Source organism: Cygnus atratus, chromosome 1 (genome assembly GCF_013377495.2).
Source record: "Cygnus atratus isolate AKBS03 ecotype Queensland, Australia chromosome 1, CAtr_DNAZoo_HiC_assembly, whole genome shotgun sequence".
NCBI lineage: Eukaryota > Metazoa > Chordata > Aves > Anseriformes > Anatidae > Cygnus > Cygnus atratus.
In genome coordinates, this window is record NC_066362.1 from 73,486,668 (window position 1) to 73,508,118 (window position 21,451).

Sequence of the window (21,451 nt, forward strand, 5' to 3'; positions counted from 1 at the left end):
GGTTTCATCTACATTTCATTGATTTAGTATTAACACTAGTAGGTCATGCATTCTTTTTTCTTTTCACTCTCTGCCTCCTGCTTCTCTGCCCTGAAAGCTCATTCATCTGGAAACAAGCTAATAGAAGTTCACACATAAAATGTAAAGTAGTCCACACAGAAGATTGAGAGAAACTTACTCCAGCAATCTGGTGTGATTGAGCTGGTGAGAAGGGGGCATACGGCAGCAACTGAAGGTAATCACCTTCCTTCCAGAATTGTCATCACCTAGTGAACAAAACAGTTAGTAAAGACAACATTCACTTACTTATGCAGTGAGACCTCAGTGATCTGAAGGAAAAGCTTGTATCTTCTGATATTGGGAGCTACCTTTGTATTTCTCAGCTCTACTCAACACCCTGTGAAACTCCATAATCAAATAACGTTGCCTACAGAAATCAGTTTGGCCACCACTGTAGTGAAATGAAGCAGCTGCTGGGCAACTGAGGCAACTAAGCTGAGAAAGTCACATTCAAAGGGTGGCTGGTAGTATGCAGCTCCTGAAAGAACAGTTAAGTCCTCTCACAGAATTCAGGAATGGAAGAAAACAGGCTGGCTTTCTCTAGTAGTCTTAGAAGTGACATTTTTAAACTCTTCATGCCTTATTTCTGGAATTTATAAAAATACTGTTCTGCTACACACACTTCTGGCATCTGCTTTGTCAAACATTTAAGTCAATATTTTAACCAAATTAAGCTTTCTTAGATACTTTTCCAAAAGCACTGCTACATTCAGATCCAATCTAAAACAATAAATAGGGTAAACACCTTTGCTTTTTATAATCTGAAGATCATTAAGACACCATCCTTTAGCCCCTCTGGCAAAGCACATATTGTTGCACTCCATTTCTTTGTACTCTTCAGCTCGTGACAACTTCACCCATGCTGTCTCTATAGACAAGGCTGGTGATCATGCCAATGCCTACCCAACACTCAAGTTCTGCTGTCTGGAAATCCAGACTCAGAAGTAAAGCAATGATCATACTGAAGGTAACTGCACTGAAGACTGTGAGGTGTTAAGATCTTAACATATATCTATACGAAAGATATCAATTCTATTAAAATAATTCAGAAATATATCAGAAAATCATAGAATGGCTTGGGTTGGAAGGGACTTTAAATATCATCTAGTTTAAAACTATTTCCCTTTGTCCTGTCATTATCTGAACAAGCAAAATGTTGCTCTCCATCTTTTTTATAAGACTCCTTTAAGTATCGAAAAGCTGCAATAAGGTCATCCTGGAGCCTTTTCTTTTTCAGGCTGAATAGCCCCAGCTCTCTCAGCCTTTCTTCATAGGAGAGGTGCTACAGCCCTCTGATCATCCTTGTGGCCCTGCTCTGGACCTGCTCCAACAGGCCCACATCCTTATGGTGCTGGGGGCCCCAGAGCTGGCTGTGGCACTCCAAGTGGGGCCTCACAAGGCAGAGCAGAGGGGGACAATCCCCTCCCTTGACCTGCTGCTGGCCATGCCTCTGTTGATGCAGCCCAGGGTGCAGTTGGTCTTCTGGGCTGCAAGCGCTCACTGGTGGCTCATGCCGAGCTTTTGGTCCACCAGAACCCTCAAGTCCTTCTCTGCAGGGCTGCTCTCAATGAGTTCTTCTCCCAGTCTGTCCTCATGTCTGGGGCTGCCCCGACCCAGGTGCAGCACCTTGCACTTAGCCTTGCTGAACCTCCTTAGGCTCAGGTGGGCCCACTTCTCGAGCTTGTCCAGGTCCCTTTGGGTGGCATCCCTTCCTTCTCTTGTATTGACCACACCACTCAGCTTGGTGTCACCTGCAAACTTTCTGAGGGTGCACCCGATGCCACTGCCTATGTCATTAGTAAAGATATTAAATAGCACTGGTCCCAGTACAGACCCCTGAGGGACACCACTTGTCACCAGCCTCCACTTGGACATGGAGCCATTGACCACCACTCTCTGGGTGCGGCCTTCAAGCCAATTCCTTATCCACTGAATGGTCCTCCCTTCAGCGGACCAGGATGTTTCAACTGAATTAATATTTGAGACATTATTGGTCTAATTTCAATATCCAAACTAAGCTATATTTAATCCTTGCTTCTATTTCCATTAAAACATTGAAGTTTGGCTTTGATACCAGTAGAGTACAATAAAGTTAATAATTTGCCTTTTTTTAGATATTCTTTATAATTGTTGTTCTCCTTCCTCCTCTGTATGTATGTATGTAGCTGGAATGAATAAGCAAGAAGTAAAATGGGGCAAGTTAACTCTATAACATAGTAACTTAATGAATAATAAAAAAAAAATCTTACATTTCTATGACAACTGGGTAGAAAAGCTGTCCTAGTTTGTATTACTGATGTTGATTCAAACTACATGATCTGAATGAACAGAGTATTTCCCAGCTTTAAAAACACACAGTTTCCATGAAAACGCACCATTGACAGTAATATGCATCCCAGAGGTCACAATGGGACAGTATTGGGTTTTATTATTATTATTATTATTATTTATTTATTTATTTATTACTATTATTATTATTACTTCTTCTTAAAGCAATTCTGTTTTAGGTGTGGTAGGAGAAAAGGGATGGAAGACACAAGATTAACTCTTAAGGACTTTTCACTTATGAATGCCGACTGGGAGACATCTTCTGCATTATAATTTCCAAGCCTGTGTTATCACCAGGAACCATACCCATAACCCTTCCATTGACTTGTCAAGCTCCATCTTGAATACCAGTTAGGTTTTTCTGGTTCTTGCTCATACTGCTCAATGGTTTGACAACATGCAGCCTTTCTTTCTCAATTCCAATCTAAAAGTCATAGCAAGTTTGAACAAATTTGTTTGTGGGACAATGACATGACTCAGGTGAAACAGCTCTTCTCCTCCAGTATTGTTTAGCATCCTGAAGGAATATCTAGGCAAGAATCATATCCCCTCTCAGCCTGCATTTTGCTGTTTACAAACAAGCTAGTTCTCTATCTTTTAAGAGTCCCCCTTCTCCGATCTAGCTATTTTCTACACTGGTCCAGTCTTGAATGCATCTTTCCTAAACATGGGTGAGTTAGCTTGTCAAGGTGAAGAGTTAGGTAGGTGTCAGGTGAAGAGTTAGGTAATAAATTGCAGATGAACATCACACACAGAACTTAAAAGATTTTCTAATAATATCAACATCATCTTTACTGAAAACCAAGATGAAGTATTAATTTAATTTGACAGCTATAGCTGGATTATCTCTGATGTCCACCCCACTCCCATTTCACAGATCATTTTTCTCCTTTTTCTCTCTTTATAAAACCAAAGAAACTTTTGCTATTTGCTCTAACATCCTTTAAAGATCTAACTCAGCTTTACTTTTAGCAATTAACACTTTAGTCCTGTAGTTTTGACTTCCACAACATAGTTTTCTCTGCTGGATGGTGACTTTCTCCTGTTCTTTTTAGGTTGGCTGCTTATTTTTATTTTCTTTCTTGAAGGTACTTTTTCATCCCCCATGGTCCAGTGCCCCCTGCCACATTAATGATAAATTCTGACTCCTGTGTTAAATAAGGTGCTTAAGCACTACTCAAGGAAAGATATGCATAACAACACAATTATATGTACTCAGGTACACGTATATATTGCTCTTAAATAGGCCATAATTTTATTTCCTGAAGTTATATTTAAGTGTCTTATTTGATGTTCTCAGAGCACTTATAAAGGCATTATAATGTGATAAGCATTAATATGAATGATGTACTTAAATTAAATTAAAACATTAATAAAAGATTGTTCTCTAAATCATGACTTGTTTGTGGAAAAACTGCTGTGTTACAGTACACTGTGGAATATTTTATTTGTTAGAGACAACCATTTTTATGAGCAAAATAAATCCAAAAAATGATTCCAGTTAAATTACTAAATGAGTCACTAATTGTTACTGTTGGTTGCATTCAACTGTCTGATTGAAAAGGCAGAAAAAAAACACCTACCTTTATAAAAGAGTGCAAGCAGATACGCTTAGAACATTTATAAACACCATTTCCTAGTTTCAGTGATGGGAAAATTAAGCCAGAGTGGCTTTGTCAAAACTACCAGCAGAGCAGAGAACAGAATCTTGTTTTCCCATCACACAGAGCCATCAGGGCAACAACCACAAATCTGAAACACTGACTGAGAACCTCAACTTGACTAAAAACTAAATTAAGCAGTGCCAGGTTCCCACTATTGGTGACAGATAATGAAGGGAAGAGATGGCTATTTTTGCATGGGCATCAATAATGCTTTGAAAAACATAATTTTTTTTAGAAGACACATGAAGTGTTGATGCAAAGCCAAGCAGATCTCCCTTGCCCTCCAGCAGAAGGGCTGTGACCGAGCACCCTGCAAAACTCCTGTTGCTCTAGAGTGTTTGCTTCTCAGTCCGAAACAGTTTGAAGCCCAGGACTTTGGGGATACAACTTTTACCCAACCACGTGAAAGTGCAGTTTGAAGGGTAAAGTGGGGAACAGCAGTCATAATTAACAGAGTGCAATTTGAAGTATGCTGATTTTAAACCAGCACAGAGTATGCATTTGTTCCACAAAAACCTGTATTTTCCTAGTACTTGGAATTAAATAAGTTAGAACAGAAAGATGCCTCAACTCTCTCCAGGGGACAATGCAAAAAAAAAAAAAAAAAAGTGCAATTTCAGCTTTGTTCCTTGATGTTTTACTTTCAGGTCAAAAATACAGTTTTGTGTTAATCTACTTTGTTCCACATTACCAAACACTTTCAGATGATAACCTGTTCTACAGTCCCTGGAGATGTGCTCCTCCCCTTATCCTTCTATACTTTTTGAGCTCCAAGCATTCCAGAAGCATTCCCAAAGATGGAGTGTCTTAACTGCGTGGGCACCCAAACTCCTCTAACCAACAATCTCTATCTTCCTGCCCTTATCTTTTTCATGTCGGCAAATCCCCTGGCTCAAATTCTGCCCTCATGCACAAGAAACGTCTGATAGATTTCTCTTGCCCATGGACAGGAGGATACTGCCTTTATGTCAGTCCCTTGGTATCATGCAGACGCATTCACAGGTAAAGTATGTATATACAGAAATCTCAGGCAGTCTCAGGACTGTGCACACTGCTGAGTCATTTCTGTGAGCTCAGCCCTGCAAAACCAACCTCTTCCTCTACGCTTCGTGAGTGAAGAGGAGTGTGAGAAGTGCAGTGTCCAGAATAAGATTTATGCCCATTAAAATACAAGATATCCACTGGCATTTTATTTGTGTGTATTTCTCTGAATCGGATATGATTCATACATCCCTTTTGATATCAAACTTTGCAGTACCAAAAAAAAAAAGTTACAGTAAGAGACAAGGAAGGGCACGTGAGAAAAGGTATTGTTCTCCTTTTTAATTAAGAATTTGGATGGCACAGCACTTACTGCTTCTTGCAAATTAAGTTTTTTTTCCAATGATACAGATCATTCCGATTTGCAAACAAGATCTTTTGAATGCTGCAATTTTAGCATGACTTTTTAAAAGCCTTTATTCTGATGATCCTAAACATTACCATTTTATAAGTGAAAAGTGAAATATTATTTTATTTCACTGAAGCTTGTCATTATCAATCGCAATTACAATTACACCACAAATTATCAATTACAATAAAACAAAGTGAGATCCTAAAGTCCATGGAAGTTTTGCCATTGGTTTCAGCAGGAGTAGAAGCTGGGTCAAAATCCAGGAGACATGCTACGACAGTGAAAAGACTTGCTCCTGTATCTGTTTCTTTCACAGAATTTAAGCTCATGAAAATTAGTTTAAATCTCAATTACACTGTGATAAATGGTAAGACAAACTGTGCTTTCTAGCCTCCTCCTGCTCTCTCTGATTCAGAGAAATATAGGGTTGTGAAAAGGCCATTATTAAACTTCTATGTTTTGCCCAGGCTGAGTAATGGATGGACAATAAATACACCCACAATTAATACCATATGGGTCTTTGCCCATCAATAATGACAAACTTCTCACTTGGCTAAGAAATACACAGGCAAGATATCTTTGAGTCTCAACATTAGAGATAACAGCTGAGTCTCAACATTAGCAGTAGAAGCTTATACCTTTACATGTAGAGACTCGAGTCCTCTTTCATCTGGCACTGATCACCCCGGCTGATCATACGAAAGTACATTACAATGGATATTTTAATACTTCAGCTTTAAGATGGCCAAAAATTGTGATAATGAGCCAGCTGTTTATCCTTCAGGACAGAGATTGGATTCCCCGAATAGATACTGGGAGTGACATCAACTCTAAATGCCAAGTCAACCCATTTTGATTTCACAAAGTTCTCTCTTTGTATTCATCCCTCTGAATGCTCCACAGGTTCACCCATTTATTTAGAAACCAATTTTCTGTGAGAGGATGGCACCTGCACTGTACCTGTCTAACTCTGGAAAGTGCTAAAATTGTAATTAAAATCAAGTATATGCTCAGGAGGGTTCCTAAAAAGGAACTACTGTAAGTGACTATTTCAGAGATTTCCTGCATCAAGACCCTTATACATTCCCTTTGGAAAATAAATATTCCCCATCAGAGATTCCTCCATGGACAATTTTTCTTCTAAATTTTGACTAAGAGAAATACTTTGCCACAGCACATTTTCTTCAGGCCAGATGAAAGCAAAGGGACAGATTGCTTTTTAGTGTAATTAATTATTTACATTTCATCTGTGCTATTCTTAAAGTATGGAAAATTAGCTGAAATACCAGTGAGTTAAAGTCATTCCTGAACCAAACGTCTAAACACAGGTACATCTGGCTGATTCTCTGTATTTTCTCAGATTCAACAAGAAAACATGTCCATATATTTTGATGAAATTAACTCTGCTCTGTCTTTAAAAGTGACACTATTGCAGGCTGATGTTCAAAAGTGAGAAAAGGATTTGTTTTATTTGACATTCTGAGAAGGAAATAGTTGGAGAAAGAAGCAACAGAAAAACTGTCTCAATGTGGAAAATCCAAACTCAATTCCTGCCTGAAGGATTTGAACCCACGTATTTAAAATGACAACAACCAAATGGTTAGAACAGGCTTCCTAAAGTGCAAAGTCCACATTAACATCTTCTCTTGTACTGCAGATAAGTTACAAAGCCCTCAGTTTCCTTTTTGAAAAGTGTCCAAGTCTTAGGTCTCTCCAGTTGATTTTTTGTTTTCACCAAAAGGGTATTATTCTTGATATAATGCCAAAGATAACAATTTCAGGATTACCCTTTGCAAATATGATTTACTTTGTCCATTTTTTTTTCTTTTAAGAAGAAAAGTTTTAAACACAGTTCTTTCTTGTTGCACTGCAATTTATATACTACAAATCTGCTCCTGAAGGTATTGCAGGAAGTGGCAAAGCTGTCAATGATATGGCCTGAACGTTATAAAGACCCATGTCTTAGTCTTATTAGGTAATTCACTACTGTTTCTCCTTACATGTCACAAAAACTACATTACCACTATCTTTCACAGTCTGATCTACGTGGCACAATTTAAATCAGTTTCTAATGCACAAGTCTAAAATCATAAATGTGTATGAAATGAAGCTCAAAGAAAAATATAGTCAGTCTCTCCCAAAGAACCAACATTTCAAATCTTTAAATATAACCAGAAAAGCAGAAAAAATGATAAGCAAAATACAGAGTTAAAACAATAACACACTTTACTTCCATTAGAAAGTTTAATCAAAACTTTACTTCCATTAGAAAGTTTAATCAAACACATAAGAAGATGTAACTGGTAGTTAATGAAAACATAAGCATCGGGGACAGACTCATTCAAAATCATCACACGTTAAAAAAAAAAAAGTACTATAAAAAGTTATCAGCAATGATATTATAGAAGCAAACCATAGAAAACTGGGAAGCTTGATACATCTTATATGCTTATATGTCCCTTCCTTTTTGCCACAAAAAAAAAAAATCTACTTTCTTTTTAGGCAGCAGACTGAAATTTCTCCTTAAAGATGGAAATAAAAAGAACCAGCATTGCAGAACTGTTCCATTTACACGTGCTTAGAATAGTCAGCTGCACTTTGGTGTTAATGAGATAAACCAACATAATTAACAAAAAATAATTAAAGCTTACACCTTTTAAAAATATTCCCTGTTTTTATTTATTTGTTTCACAATGTATAAATACAACTCAGAAATCTCCATTGCACGTAGTCAAACCTATTGTTATAGAAAGCATGTACAAGTCAATTTACAAGAAGTGAAGAGGAATCTTATTTTTTTTAATAACTTGGAAGTTAGATTATTGTAAGAGATGGGTAAATCACTGCAAATATTTTCACCTGAATTCCTTCTTTTTCTTCAGTCACTTCAAACAATACATCTCATTGTCTTTCAAGGACAGAATTTAAACTGAAGGAACAGCTTTTAAAATTGCTTTAAAACAGCCATTCCAAACACTGAAATTACACTTTCTCTTTTTCAAAGAGATTATTAAAATCATAATAACCAAGTATTAATCATTTTAAAATGATTTGTTTCAAAAGGGACGGGCCTCTTGCAAGATGGGAAAGAGATCTGAAGAGCTCATCCTTTCCTCACTTGAATGTAAATCCAGAAAGCATTCAAACCTGACTCCACTCCAGTTAACAGCAGGGATAGGGAGGTCTCCTTTTGTGGAGGTGAAGCATGTCTTTGGATGGTATTTTACCTCCTACATGTTTCTGCATGCATATGCACACCTCTATGTTCCCATCTTATACTCTACTATCAGAATTATTTTACATGCACGTATACTGCATTCTGAAGCACAGTTCCTGGCTTGTGCTTTGCATTAAAATTGTCCAGTAGACTTGCAAAATCCCATCATGTATTTCTGACTGAAATGGCAGCTAAAGTCACTCTTTTCCAAGCTTAGACAAAGACTAGGGGACATGTTTTCCCTACAAAAGACTGCTATATTAAGGCAAAAAACATCATAGAAAATCCAATCTTTCAGCCAAGATTCATCTTGCGAATACCTCCACTTACTTCAGCAAATTTATACCAGGAGCATACCTAATGTTTGGATTGTACTCCAAGCAAACACTGATATGAAGGAAGTTCCAAGAAGAATCAATGAATGCTACCACTACCAGGAGGTCTCTTTATAAACCACTATTGTTTTCACTCTAGACTACACTTAAGCACATTCCCATTTTCTAATACAGGAATAAGGCAAAGGCATACACATAAAATGAAGGCAGTTGAGACTGATCTGGAATGGACAGGTTGGTTATCACTTTGTCCCCACCACATGTACTCCGTTTCACCAACAATAAAAGTGATGATTTTTAAAAGGGGCTGTTCCAGTATATTTCATCATCTCATCTAAAACTTAACCCTTTTTTGAGTTCCCCCACCATTTTAATTTTTCCGAGTCAAATGGTAGTGTCAGTCTGCAACTATGGAACTTGTGGTTTTTGTTTGCCTAGGCAATAAGTGAACTTTTACTTACTTTTTAAAATGAGCAGGGAATGTCTTATTGGTCAGTCAAGCAGAGATTACTAGGACTGCCAACTTGTTCCCTTCCCCTCCAGTACAAAGGGACAGAGAAAACAAAATTTTTCAAAATGCAGAGCCAGGGGTTTCAGCTCATCATCAGGCAGGTCTGCCTATAGCTGTAAAAATCATAATGATTACTCCCAGCAAGATAAACACAAAAGGACCCTTTAGAATTACCACCACTAAACCAGACAAATACCAAGTGCTTCTGACTTCCAGGGCAGCTTTGACTGAATGAAAAATGAGGACGAACAACAAATGTTTACTAAATAGTTGTGCATGATTAAAGTTGAAGCAGTAAATATATGGCCCACACAACTGGATCTTGAGTATACTAGCAGGAGAAAAAAAAACTCTTAATAATGTTTTAAAAGAGAGCTCCTTCAGTAGCACTGTCTAATAAAGCAGATGGGAGAAGTTCTTAGAGTGACTCTGGTGTATCCAATGTGACTGTTAACACATTATTTCACACTTCGTCAGTTTGATTTCCATGATTTCATTAATAACTGTTGGGATTTCCTCCATCCCAAACTGGTGCTTGAGCGAGAAACATCCTATTGGGCTAGTAGGCAGTAGCTTTTTACTCACAAGAGTGTGTATGTTATTCCCTTGTTTATGGATAGGAATCTTATGTTGGGGTGTTAGTTTTGATGAAGGTAAAAGGTAATTATTATCCTGTGTATAACTAGCTTCAAGAAGAGACATTAGTATGGGTAAAATTCTCATTCCACTACAGTCAGAAGTCAAACGACAACAGTTTTTCCTACCCTATTCAATCAAACTTCTTCAGAGGACTGGTTTTGCTGAAGGTCATACTCATCTGGATGACATCCTGTTTATGGCTCAAATTCAGGAAGGTGAATACCTATAACTTGAGTTCATCATTTTCCAGAAAAACCACAGGCCCATCATGCCCACTTAAGTATGAGGTGCAAAAAGTTTGTACTATTGTGCAATCTTAAGCTTCATTAGAATGAGCGGTGTTAAATTTTTTTATTTCTTATTGTATTTTTTTTTTAGTTCAGTACTCTGGTTATTAATATTAGCTTAACAATTGTGTTAATTCCCAACGTAAACCAAACGGATAAAAAAAAAAGTAATGTATACTTTATAAAGAGGTGCTTTTATTTCATAAACGTGCCTGCGTGTTCTGTATATTGCCAGAAAGTTTTAAAACTAAATAACTGTAAACATCAAATGATCCAATATTCAAATATGTTATGTACCCATAACTTCTCTCCATATCACAACATAAAGTCAGGTGATAAATGTAGTTAACATTTATGCCAACAGTTTCCTTTCTGTCTTTTATTAGTTTTTATACAGTAACCCATATCTCTTCAGCTGCATGCCCTTTCCTGAGCAGACTAGAAAAATGATTACATGTGTGGCTTCACAACACTTCAGGTTATTCAGAAAACAAAACAACTTATCACTGAAATAAAGTACAGCTCTTTTACAGCCACAGTGAGGACTTAGATTGTAATATATTGTTATGGTTATATTTTAAAGCAAGATTAAGCTCAAATATTTGGCTCATACGTCACCTTTAGAAAAGCAAGGGATCACGTTACTACTCAACTACTTTTCAGGATTAAGGCTGAAAGTATTAGCATGATTACAAAGCATCACCTCGAGGAGTACAGTGAGAAAAATATGGTAAGGGGTTTAATAATGTGAAGTCATGCTCTTTCTCCAAACATACCTGCTAATTGGATGATGCCGTGTCTTGCAACATCATAGTAGGGGTGATTGATATTTAGCTCAGTATCCTCAAATGGTGGAGACATAAATGTTTTTTCCTGTCCTGACTGTGCATCTTCTGCTTCATCTTTCTGCAGTTCTAAAGAAGCAAGCAAGAATGCTTAAGTGCTAGTGAACAAAGAAAAACTTTTGCCTCTGATGAATTATTAAGGGGGTACATTTTTCCTCAATCAAAAACACAGGCCTTGATCACCATTTGTTTCATTTTCAGTTCAGTTTCTTGCTCTTTCTCCACTCTCCAGTGTGGAAAAAACAATCTTCTAATAACTCAAAGCTACCTTCACATCCTACTTAAAGTTAGTATCTGCTGCAATGCTCATAAATATCTTGATAATGACTGGACAGCTGGCATGCTGTGACCTCGCTATTCACAACAGCTGTTGTTGTCTCATTATTTCCTAGACTCTCACAATCTGCTTGTTGTATCCATCTACATCTTCTTGTCTTTTACTTCAAGGTTGTCCAAACGGGGAAGTCAAAGTTTCAGTATGCTAATGCGCATTGACAACTACTCCATGTGTGCACTGTCTGAAAGCAGACTTGCAAAAAGACACCTTGCATGAAGGTATCAAAGTGAAAAAAAGCCTCCATCTTAACTGCATGAAAATCCACCATTTTCTTTAAATCCTTCAACCTTCAGAACCTGCAATAAGCAAAGCAGACAAATGTCGATCCATCATATACTCCAGCTAGAGGCCAAGCTAAGGCGCTCAAAAGATCATCTCAAGCCCAATGAAATCAATAGGCATCTTTCCCCCCTTGCCCACCCCCCCCCCCCTTTAGTAGATTCTGGACTAGATCCTCAAGTTAAAATCTACTTTGCACTAAAATGAGCATACAAAGTCAATCAATCTTGGCTGAAGGTTTGGTTTGGTTTGTTATGTTTTCCCCAAACTTCTTCCAAACTTTTGTACAGTTCAAGAAGGAATGATCCTAAGTACCTCCCCAGATCAATGCAGATTCTGGGATAACTGCTGGCCCTAAGGTTGCCACACTATCCAAGTGAATGCTTCCTAGAAACTGACTAGGGGCCAACAATAAGGCCAACCATACCCTGAGGTGCACCAAGCATGGCATTGCTAGTGGGTTTGAGGGAAGTGACTGTCCTGCTCTGTGCTGCGCTGGTGCAGCCTCACCTCGAGTGCTGTGTGCAGTTTTGGGGCACCACAATATAAGAAGGACATAAAACTATTAGAGAGTGTCCAAAGTAGGGCTACAAAGATGGTGAAGGGTCTAGAGGGGAAGACGTATGAGAAGCAGCTGAAGTCACTTGTTTTGTTCTGTCCAGAGCAGAGTAGGCTGAGGGGAGGCCTCATGGCAGCATGCAGCTTCCTCACAAGGGGAGCAGAGGGGCAGGCGCTGAGCTCTGCTCTCTGAGAACAGCAACAGGACCTGAGTGAACAGCATGGAGCTGGGACAGGGGACGGTCAGGCTGGATGTTAGGAAAAGGTTCTTCACCCAGAGGGTGATCAGGCACTGGAACAGGCTCCCCAGAGCAGTGGTCACAGTACTGAGCCTGACGGAGTTCAAGAAGCATTAGGACAACGCTCTCAGACATAAGGTCTGGTTTTTGGGTGGTCCTGAGCAGAGCCAGGAGTCGGACTCCATGATCCTTGTGGGTGCCTTCCAAGTCAGGATATTCTATGATTCTATGACTGGAATAAACATTATATTAACCCATCAACACACAAATGTCTTGGTGGCTTAAGAGAAGAAAACATAGAATCATAGAATGGATTGGGCTGGAAGGGGCCTTAAAGACCATCTAATTCCATCCCCCCCTACCATGGGCAGGGACATGTTGCACTAGACCAGGTTGCCCAAAGCCCCATTCAACATGGCTTTAAACATCTCGAGCATGGGACGGGGCATTCACAACTTCTCTGGGCAACATGTTCCAGTGTCTCACCACCCTCTGAGTAAAGAATTTCCTCCTTAAATCTAATCTAAATCTTCCCTCTTTTAGTTTTAAACCATTCCCCTTTGTCCTATCACTACACTCCCTGACAGAGTCCCTCCCCAGCTTTCCTGTAGGCCCCCTTTAGGAACTGGAAGGCTGCTATAAGATCTCCCTGGAGCCTTCTCTTCTCCAGGACGAACAACCCCAACTCCCTCATCCCCTCTTCATAGGAGAGGTGCTCCAGCCCTCTAATTATCCTTGTGGCCTTCCTCTGGACTTGGTCTAATATGTCCATGTCCTTCTTGTGCTGGGGCTCCAGGTGGGGTCTCACAAGAGCAGAGCAGAGGGGGAGATTCACCTCCCTCAACCTGCTGGCCACGTTTCTTTTGATGCAGCCCAGGATACAGCTGGTTTTCTGGGCTGCAAGCACAAACGTGTAAAGAGAAGGAAAAAAAAAGTACATACACCTAAAAAGAAAAATTAATGTTCTGCTAGAGTAGACCACACCCTGTACATCATCTATCTCTATTATCATACAAGTTTTAATATGGTGGAATCAGCAGGTTTATCTGTAACACTATTAGTGCCACTTAATTTTAAGTCCTTCAAGAGTGTTTCGCCTTCTGATAATTTTATATGCCTTAAGCACCACCAAAGATACACTAGGGCAGACAGAATATATTAGGTATTGATTTCAGCCAGATTTATGTACCAGTAGCTAATACGTGTCAGAGAAAAAACCCTCACTAAATATTTTTGAATGCTTTACACTCAGTTTCCCAGTATCTTTCTATTCTATAAATGGTTACATGAAATCTTCTTGTCTCATTTTTGTTTTTAACATGGTTAGTACCAAAAATTTATTTCAAAAGGATGAAAATTGTAACCAATGGCTGGGTTTCTCAAAGACAAAGAGCAGTCGCAACGTATATTTTTTCTTAAATTTATTTATGTTTGAATTCAAATTAAAGCTTCCTCAGAAAATAAAGCAACAGTCCTATTAGTCTCAGGAAAAAAAAAAAAAAAAAAGAAACCTGTGTTTAGAAATATACCATTAGAGTTCTCCACATACACAAAAACTTAATTTTTTTATTGTCTCCAAAATCTGTATTATTCTACCATTTAGAAGTGTATCATATATAAAGAGCTACACTAACCTCAACTGGAAAAGTATTCTTTCCCTTTAAAGAATGATTTTTTCCCCAAAGCCAAAAAGAACAATACAAATACAACCCAATACCTGAATTTCACCATTTTCCCCCTCTATTTATATATTTAAAGTCACATTAAAATGCCGAAGAACAAAAGCGCTGATTTGTTTAGTAGGTTTCCATATCTGAGCACTGTAACCACCCTAAGTAACAAAAAGTTGCAAAGAAAATAGAGAATGTGACTGGGTGGGAATATGAAGCGGGAAATAGAAACTATGTACCACAATCCATTGAAAATTAACAAGCCTTATTAAAAGTGAAATGTATATTCAAGTTAAAAACAGAAACAACTAATATTCCAACTACAGCCTTTAGTACAGAGAGGTGGATGCCAATTCCTCCTGTAAATATATATATATTTTTATCATATATAGTAATAGACAGTGTTCCAACAAGCAGGATTTGTAACCAAGTACAGATAGCTATCTGGCTTTGAAAAATGGCAAAGAACTAGAGAAGCAAAATATGCATGACCATTTGTACTGCAGTTATTCACAGGGACTAAAGCAGTCCCAGCAGTAATCACAAACTACTTGAAAAGCTAGTTAACCCTAACATAGTAAATAATTCTTTGTTTATTCTTTTTCTTTTCCTTATTTTTCTCCCCATACATGAACAAGAGGACTGGATCTCAAGAGACATTTCCAAATAAACACAAATAAAAAAGATTAATTGTTCCAAACTGAGGAAGACCTGAGCTCCACTTTTCTCTTGCAAATGATAGGAGTTTATTGTCCTGCTTCATGAGCCATAGCAGAGGATCATCTGTTACCACTCACACTGCTACTGCTGTTCAACCCTTGCTAGGAGACACCACAAAGGGCCTGATCCAAGGCTGAGAGGAAAATTGCTTTCCATGGGTTTTGAAACAGGCCTTAAGAATAGAACGCTGGCCAGCTGCAGTTGAAAGTCATGACATAGAGAAATCGGAGCTAAATGGACCGTCAGGGAGACTGAGGCAGAGGGGGAAAAACAAACAAAAAAACCTGGAAGACACTTGCTCTGGAGTTCAGCCCGACATCCTCAAAATCTCAGGGGAAAAAGAACATAATGCTGATCTTTCAAAATGACGAGCCCCCTAATGCCATGGTCATATTGCTCAGGTCGACTAACATCTTTGGAGATAACACACAATACAGCAATCTCTATGCTCATTCAATACGTGTCTCTTTGGAGTAATGACTCCCATTTGTGCCACAATATGTGATGATGGTGATATTCCAACAGCCTAGAATTGCACTGGGAACATCTACCAATAATTCATAAGAGAAGCATGTATTAAACTAACCTTCAACCCTAATGGCTTTAATAGGGTACCTATTAGTACAGTGACTGTAACTCATATGGGATTGCTCCAAGAAGCGTTACAAAATGCCAGTGAAACCTCTCATTTACTGAACATGCTCTATTAAATGACCTGTAACTCTACACAGATGCCATTTGAAGTATAATAAAACATATTTACCTATTTCAGCTAACTTCTCATAGTCAATCTCAGACATGTTTCCCTTAGGAGGAAGTCTGCGCAGATCTTGCTAACTGATTCTTGCAGGATGAAATGGTTGTCAGGTCAACCCTACAAAAATAAACGAAGCTGTGAGCACAGTGTGCCATATTTCACACACTACACAGGTATAAAAAGAAAAGAAAAAAATAACAGTAACGCAAATCCTCCTACCCAGTTATTGCTCAGGAACAAACTCATTTGCATTTAGGCACCATTTTCCTAGAACACAGAGTACTATGAAAGAATTTTAAAACAGCAGTCCAAAAAGAAAGCTGCATATAATAACAAGACTACCAACCAATTGATCTGTTTTTATTTGGGGGGTTATTCTACAAAATACATTATACACATTTGGATGATAAACAACAGAATTTAGGATTAATTCACTTTTATAAACAACATTAATCTTCTTTATATCTTCCTAATTGTATTTCTCTGATGAAGATACATACTCCATACCCTCACACCAAAGTCACTTCTATGGCAGCCATAAGGTTTATTACAGGAAAACATTGTATACCTCACGTTGCACATGCAACAGCTTCATGAAAATTTCAAGTGAGCATTAACATACATAAAATCGAAAAAACAGCACTTCCTGTACCTAATCATTGCTTTTTGTCGAATTCTCTGCGGAGCACTTCGTAAACAGAATACTAAGTAACACACCCAAAGAGAACATCAGGAGCTAAAAATACTATTTAGAAGCTCTGTTTTCCCAAGCAGCTACTCCAAGTAGCAATAAGGGTACTTCCCTTAAATTAAAAATCCAGACTCAGATGGGGAGGTGAGAAAGAAATTGAGCTTTTCAAGCTCTCCTTTTAATTTAATTTCAATACCCTGCTTCACACCAGTTTGTTTCCATCTAAGCACGTTAAAAATAAGATAGGTAAATTTATGGTCTGGTTGTTGAGAAAATGCATATACAAGCACATTCTTCTCCTCTCCCAGAAGGTTACATATTGTACTGTTACTTCAAAGCACTGTAACCGGGAAATTACCCGATGCCAAACAAACAAACAAACAGCTAAAAGACCAGTCTGCCTGCTCACTGCTGCCCACCCTGCGTATCCCACAGCTTAAGGATGCTTGTTCTAGACCCACAAGTCCTCAGACTAGATACCATCCATTTTCTTCTAACCAGAGAATGGATATCTAAGTAGTTTTCCAGGAATAAAATAAATATTCACATCAACAAAGCAAGCAAACATCTGCTTAATTACAGGCATATGTTTACCTATTTCGTTGAGGAGGGATTAGTCATTAGAGTGATCACAGTTATTGGGTGTGTGAACTAGAGTCAGGCTGTCACTGGCTGATGCAAAGTTTAACTTTCGGTTTCAAGTTTATGCAAAAGAAATGAATTTGCATCCTAGTATATGACTACAACTCCCACTAACTACAGTAAAACAAGTACCTGTTAACAGTCACAATAATTAAGAGCTTCTAATGGTTAGTGAAGCTTTTTTTTTAATTTCATAACATTTTACAGATCTGATACTAATGTAATAGTAATTATCACCAAAGGCAACCATGCATTTCCATAACTTGCTGCACTGTAGATATGGTTCTACCACTTTGAAGATTTTCAAACACAAACCAACTATTTCATAATAATTATATTCATTTCTTCTTGAAAATTATCATCTTCATTTTCAGCCAATTTAAAAGCACAATTTACAATTTACAATTATTTACACCCAATTTAAAAGCACATATACTGGGAAAAGACCTAAACAAATATTTTCAAGAGAAAATTTTGCAATTCCCCACTGAATAACAATTTTCTTAAAAAACTAAATTAATTCTGGGCCAGATGTATTTCATTTTGTGTTAACTTTTTTCACATGATATTCAAAACGAAAATACCATTGTTGTTTTAAAGTTATGATGCAAAGAAAACACTTAGTGATTGATATTCCAACCAGTGATTAATTTGTTCATTACTATTCGGAATGGTATTTCGACATTTCTAAAATTAACAATTAGCAACTAGTGTGATAATGTGTGTTTTATTTAACAACTAATTTGTGACAGGTATTCTAGATGAATTGCTAATTGATGCAGTTTGCTCATAAGTAATTGGTATATTATCTGACCATGTGTGCCTGTGATGGTGAGGAGCAATTGGTACATAAGTATGTAATTCGGCTAAACCAAAAAGGTGTTTTTGAAGCAAAAAGCAGTTTCAAAATAAGGTCAGGAAAGATGATTTTTTCTACCTTACTTGAACACTTCCTTCCCAGCTTTTCCTCCTAAATGAAGTATTTACATTTTGTAGGCATATTTTATTTCAACACAGAGTAGTTTTCAAGGAGCTCCAAATTAAAACAGAGCTCACACTTGTATTCCACTAATTTTAAAGTCTCCAACTCCACCAAGCATTTAAAGCTAGCCTTTCAACCCTCTGCTGAAGCTGGAACTTGACCGCAATAAGCTCTTTGTAACAACACACAGATTGTTTTTGTTATGCTTTTCCATTCTATGTCCACAGACCACCACCTACACCCAGTCAAACTTTCAGAACAAAGAAAGACAATGGGCAGGATGGATGTTTTTACCTTTGTAGTCTCTTCATCCCAACCAAATACACCCAAAAGCCCTTATAATGCAACAGACTGCTACCTTGCTTCTGCAGTGCCTCCTTGTGCCAGGCTTTTCCATCCTATTGAACAATAATCATTAATAAGTGAAAAAAACTAGCCTATATCTTTGGTGCTGCAATGCTTTTCAGATCTCATGAGTAATAAAAGTCTCGGTGTAACGATGGGGGAAAAAATGCCACCTCCTTATGCCTCTTCTTGGCAAAACAAAACACAACGCCACACAGACCACCATCTTTCTGCTGCATAGAATGAAATTAAAACCAATTTCTCCTTCACATCAATTGCTAACACTCCAGGCTAGGAGTAGTGGCTCAGTCTAAAGAGGACAGATTTAAATATCTCCCAGAACCTGCTGAAGAACATCAGGCTTTTGAAGAGCCAAGTTATTGTACAAGTGAAAGCAACTATGATAGTGCAAACATTTAATGCACAAAGTTACTGGGAAGCTAGAAATTATTCAGATGGAATCAAAGAAGGAGGGAAATAGGGAAGGAACTATCTGCCTGGTTTTCAGCTCACTGTTCCCTTGGGGCAGCAATTAGAAAGTTTCCAGTTACAAGACAAATTTACTGTAGCACCCTCGGAAATTGATTTCCTGTTGACCACAGCATTCTCTGTTCCTGGGAGATAACATAATCTCCTTAACAGTGCTCCTTGCCACGTATCGCTGTTTATAGTAAACCATCAGATTTAGTACCTTCCCCCACCTCACCCCACCAGAAACGTAATAAAAAAGAGGACCCAACAGAACCAAACTACAAGCCTTTTCTTAATAACAGACATTTGGAAGTATTTTACAAAATACCACATCCTACATCCCTCCACAGGCAAGGTTATTACTTACTGACATCCCTAAAACAGCATTACTTTATCAAAAATGAAGGCAGTCACACAGAGAGCTGCTCAATAATGAACTCGCATCTACACATAGTCCAAACAAAGGTGAGGGATCCCTCACAACATTTGTCAGGGCACAGATGCATTTGATGCCTATTCTTTTTGTTCATTCAGCTGTCAGAAATGTTCTTCTTCAAATTTAAACAGTGGGGCTTCTCTTCATTTTTTCAAGATATTCTTGCCTTCCGCTGATATTCTTTGTTACTTTTCAGAGGTGTGACACAGCATCAGTATGCAATTTACATTTCAATTAGATGATGCTTCTGCATACACCAGCATTTGCTAAGGGGTATAGTCGACAAAACCAGGTAAAGAGGTTTCAGAAGGTTATTTTTTTTTATTTATAATGCTGTGGTAACTTTGCTATGAAACTTACAAACACAGAACCACACAAACTGATTGCATAATGTGCTTGTGGAAAGTGTATTCAACACATTCTGTTCTTCCTCCCATACGTTGTCTGTACTACATAATATTTTTCCTCAGTGTACTCCTCCCACAATGTCTACCAAACCCAAAGTCCATATTATTCATCAGCAGAATATTTCAAGTGTTTGACACTTATATTCTGTATCAACGTACCACTCTTTATTGGCAATACATAAGAGAAAGTTAGCTAGACCACACATAGGAAGCAAACACCAAGAGGACTGACTGTCAGCTACAGCACACAGGGCTGCAGTTCTTCGGGCCTCCTTTAGTTTAACCACAGAAGGGTTGAGGTGGAAAGGGCCCTTTGGAGGCCATCTTGCCCAGCCCCTGATCCAGGAAGGCCACCCAGAGCAGGCTGCCCAGGCACCACGTCCTGGTGGCTTCTGAAGATCTCCAAGGAGGAGACTCCACAACCTCTCTGGGCAACCCGTGTCAGTGCTCCGTCACCCACACAGCACAAAAGGGTTTCTGATGTTCAGAGGGAACCTCCTGTCTGCCAGTTTGTGCCCACTGCTGCTTGTCCCGGCGCTGGGCAACCCTAACAAGAGCCTGGCTCTGTCCTCTTTGCAGCCTCCCTTTAAGTATTTATACACACTCATGAACTCACACCCTGAGCCTCCTCTTCTCCAGGCAGAGCAGTCCCAGCCCTCTCAGCCCCTCTTCATTGGAGAGGTGCTTCAATCAGTTTAATGACTGAATTGGGTCTAGTTCAGCTAATGTCAAAAGCCTGCCTTGCTTCTCAGAGGCTGTCACTTCTAGATAAATTTTTGTATGACAGAAAAAAAATATAATTCAAGAAGAGCACCATATTTTCACATATATAACTTAGGGATTAGCTTTTAAAAAGGAAACTGTGGTTCAGCATCAGAATAGCAGTACACCCAGGCAAGAAACATGAGCAGTGCAGGTTATCACAGCCATCCTTCATTGCACTGTTTCTTCCAAGGGGAGCATTTATTCCAACAACCTCCCTGCCCCAAATCGTGCAGCAGCACTGATCCCCCTCCAACTCTTCTTCTCCTACTTTCTGATTTTGATTTTGTGCAAAATCCTGCAGAGGCCAGCCACATGAGGGTACGGAGCACACACAGACTCATTTTTAAATACCAACACCAGAATCAAGATCTGTCACTGGTGAAAATATGGCAAATCCTTTCTTTTTTGGAGCTTTTACGAATTATCATACCACACAACCTGTTAAAGTTTCACTTGTCAGCAGGTGGGGCTTTGGGATTTATTTACTTTTTAATCTACAACTGTCATACTAACACTTTCAGCCCTCCTGTTTCCTCTCTCTCGCTCTTGCTTCTCTTCTTCCTTTGTGTCAGGCTGTTGTTTATATTGAATATACTGTATGTTCATACTGTATATACTGTATGCATAACCTCATAGCAGAGGTTTACCCTCAATACCCAGATTCCCTCCCCCCTTTACATAAAACTACTGGAAGCATTTGGCATAGTATTTCCCCTGAGAAACAAATAAACAACAACAAAACCCACACTTTCTTGTGAGGTCTGTTACTTCATCTGCCTTCCTGGCATCACAAGGCTGGACAGTGCACTGCCACCGCTACGCAGCCCTGCCTGCGCCAGCCCTCCTGCTGCCATGCCTTCAGCCAATACCAAG

At 38.7% G+C, this 21,451-nt stretch overlaps 1 protein-coding gene across 5 annotated transcripts in view; it reads right to left on the bottom strand.

The window, feature by feature from the left end:
- ARHGAP8 (Rho GTPase activating protein 8) overlaps positions 1-21,451 on the bottom strand; it is a 90,753-nt gene that overhangs the window by 51,727 nt on the left and 17,575 nt on the right. For 4 of the 5 annotated variants that reach the window (XM_050712705.1, XM_035550970.2, XM_050712702.1 and 1 more), the window contains 3 exons: positions 15,846-15,956; positions 11,211-11,348; positions 179-266 (listed from right to left, as the gene is read on the bottom strand). In XM_050712705.1, the coding sequence (XP_050568662.1) occupies positions 179-266; positions 11,211-11,348; positions 15,846-15,882 (263 nt within the window). In that variant the 5' untranslated portion in view covers positions 15,883-15,956. The remainder of the gene's footprint in view (positions 1-178; positions 267-11,210; positions 11,349-15,845; positions 15,957-21,451) is intronic. The other variant, XM_050712703.1, reaches the window with a different exon arrangement.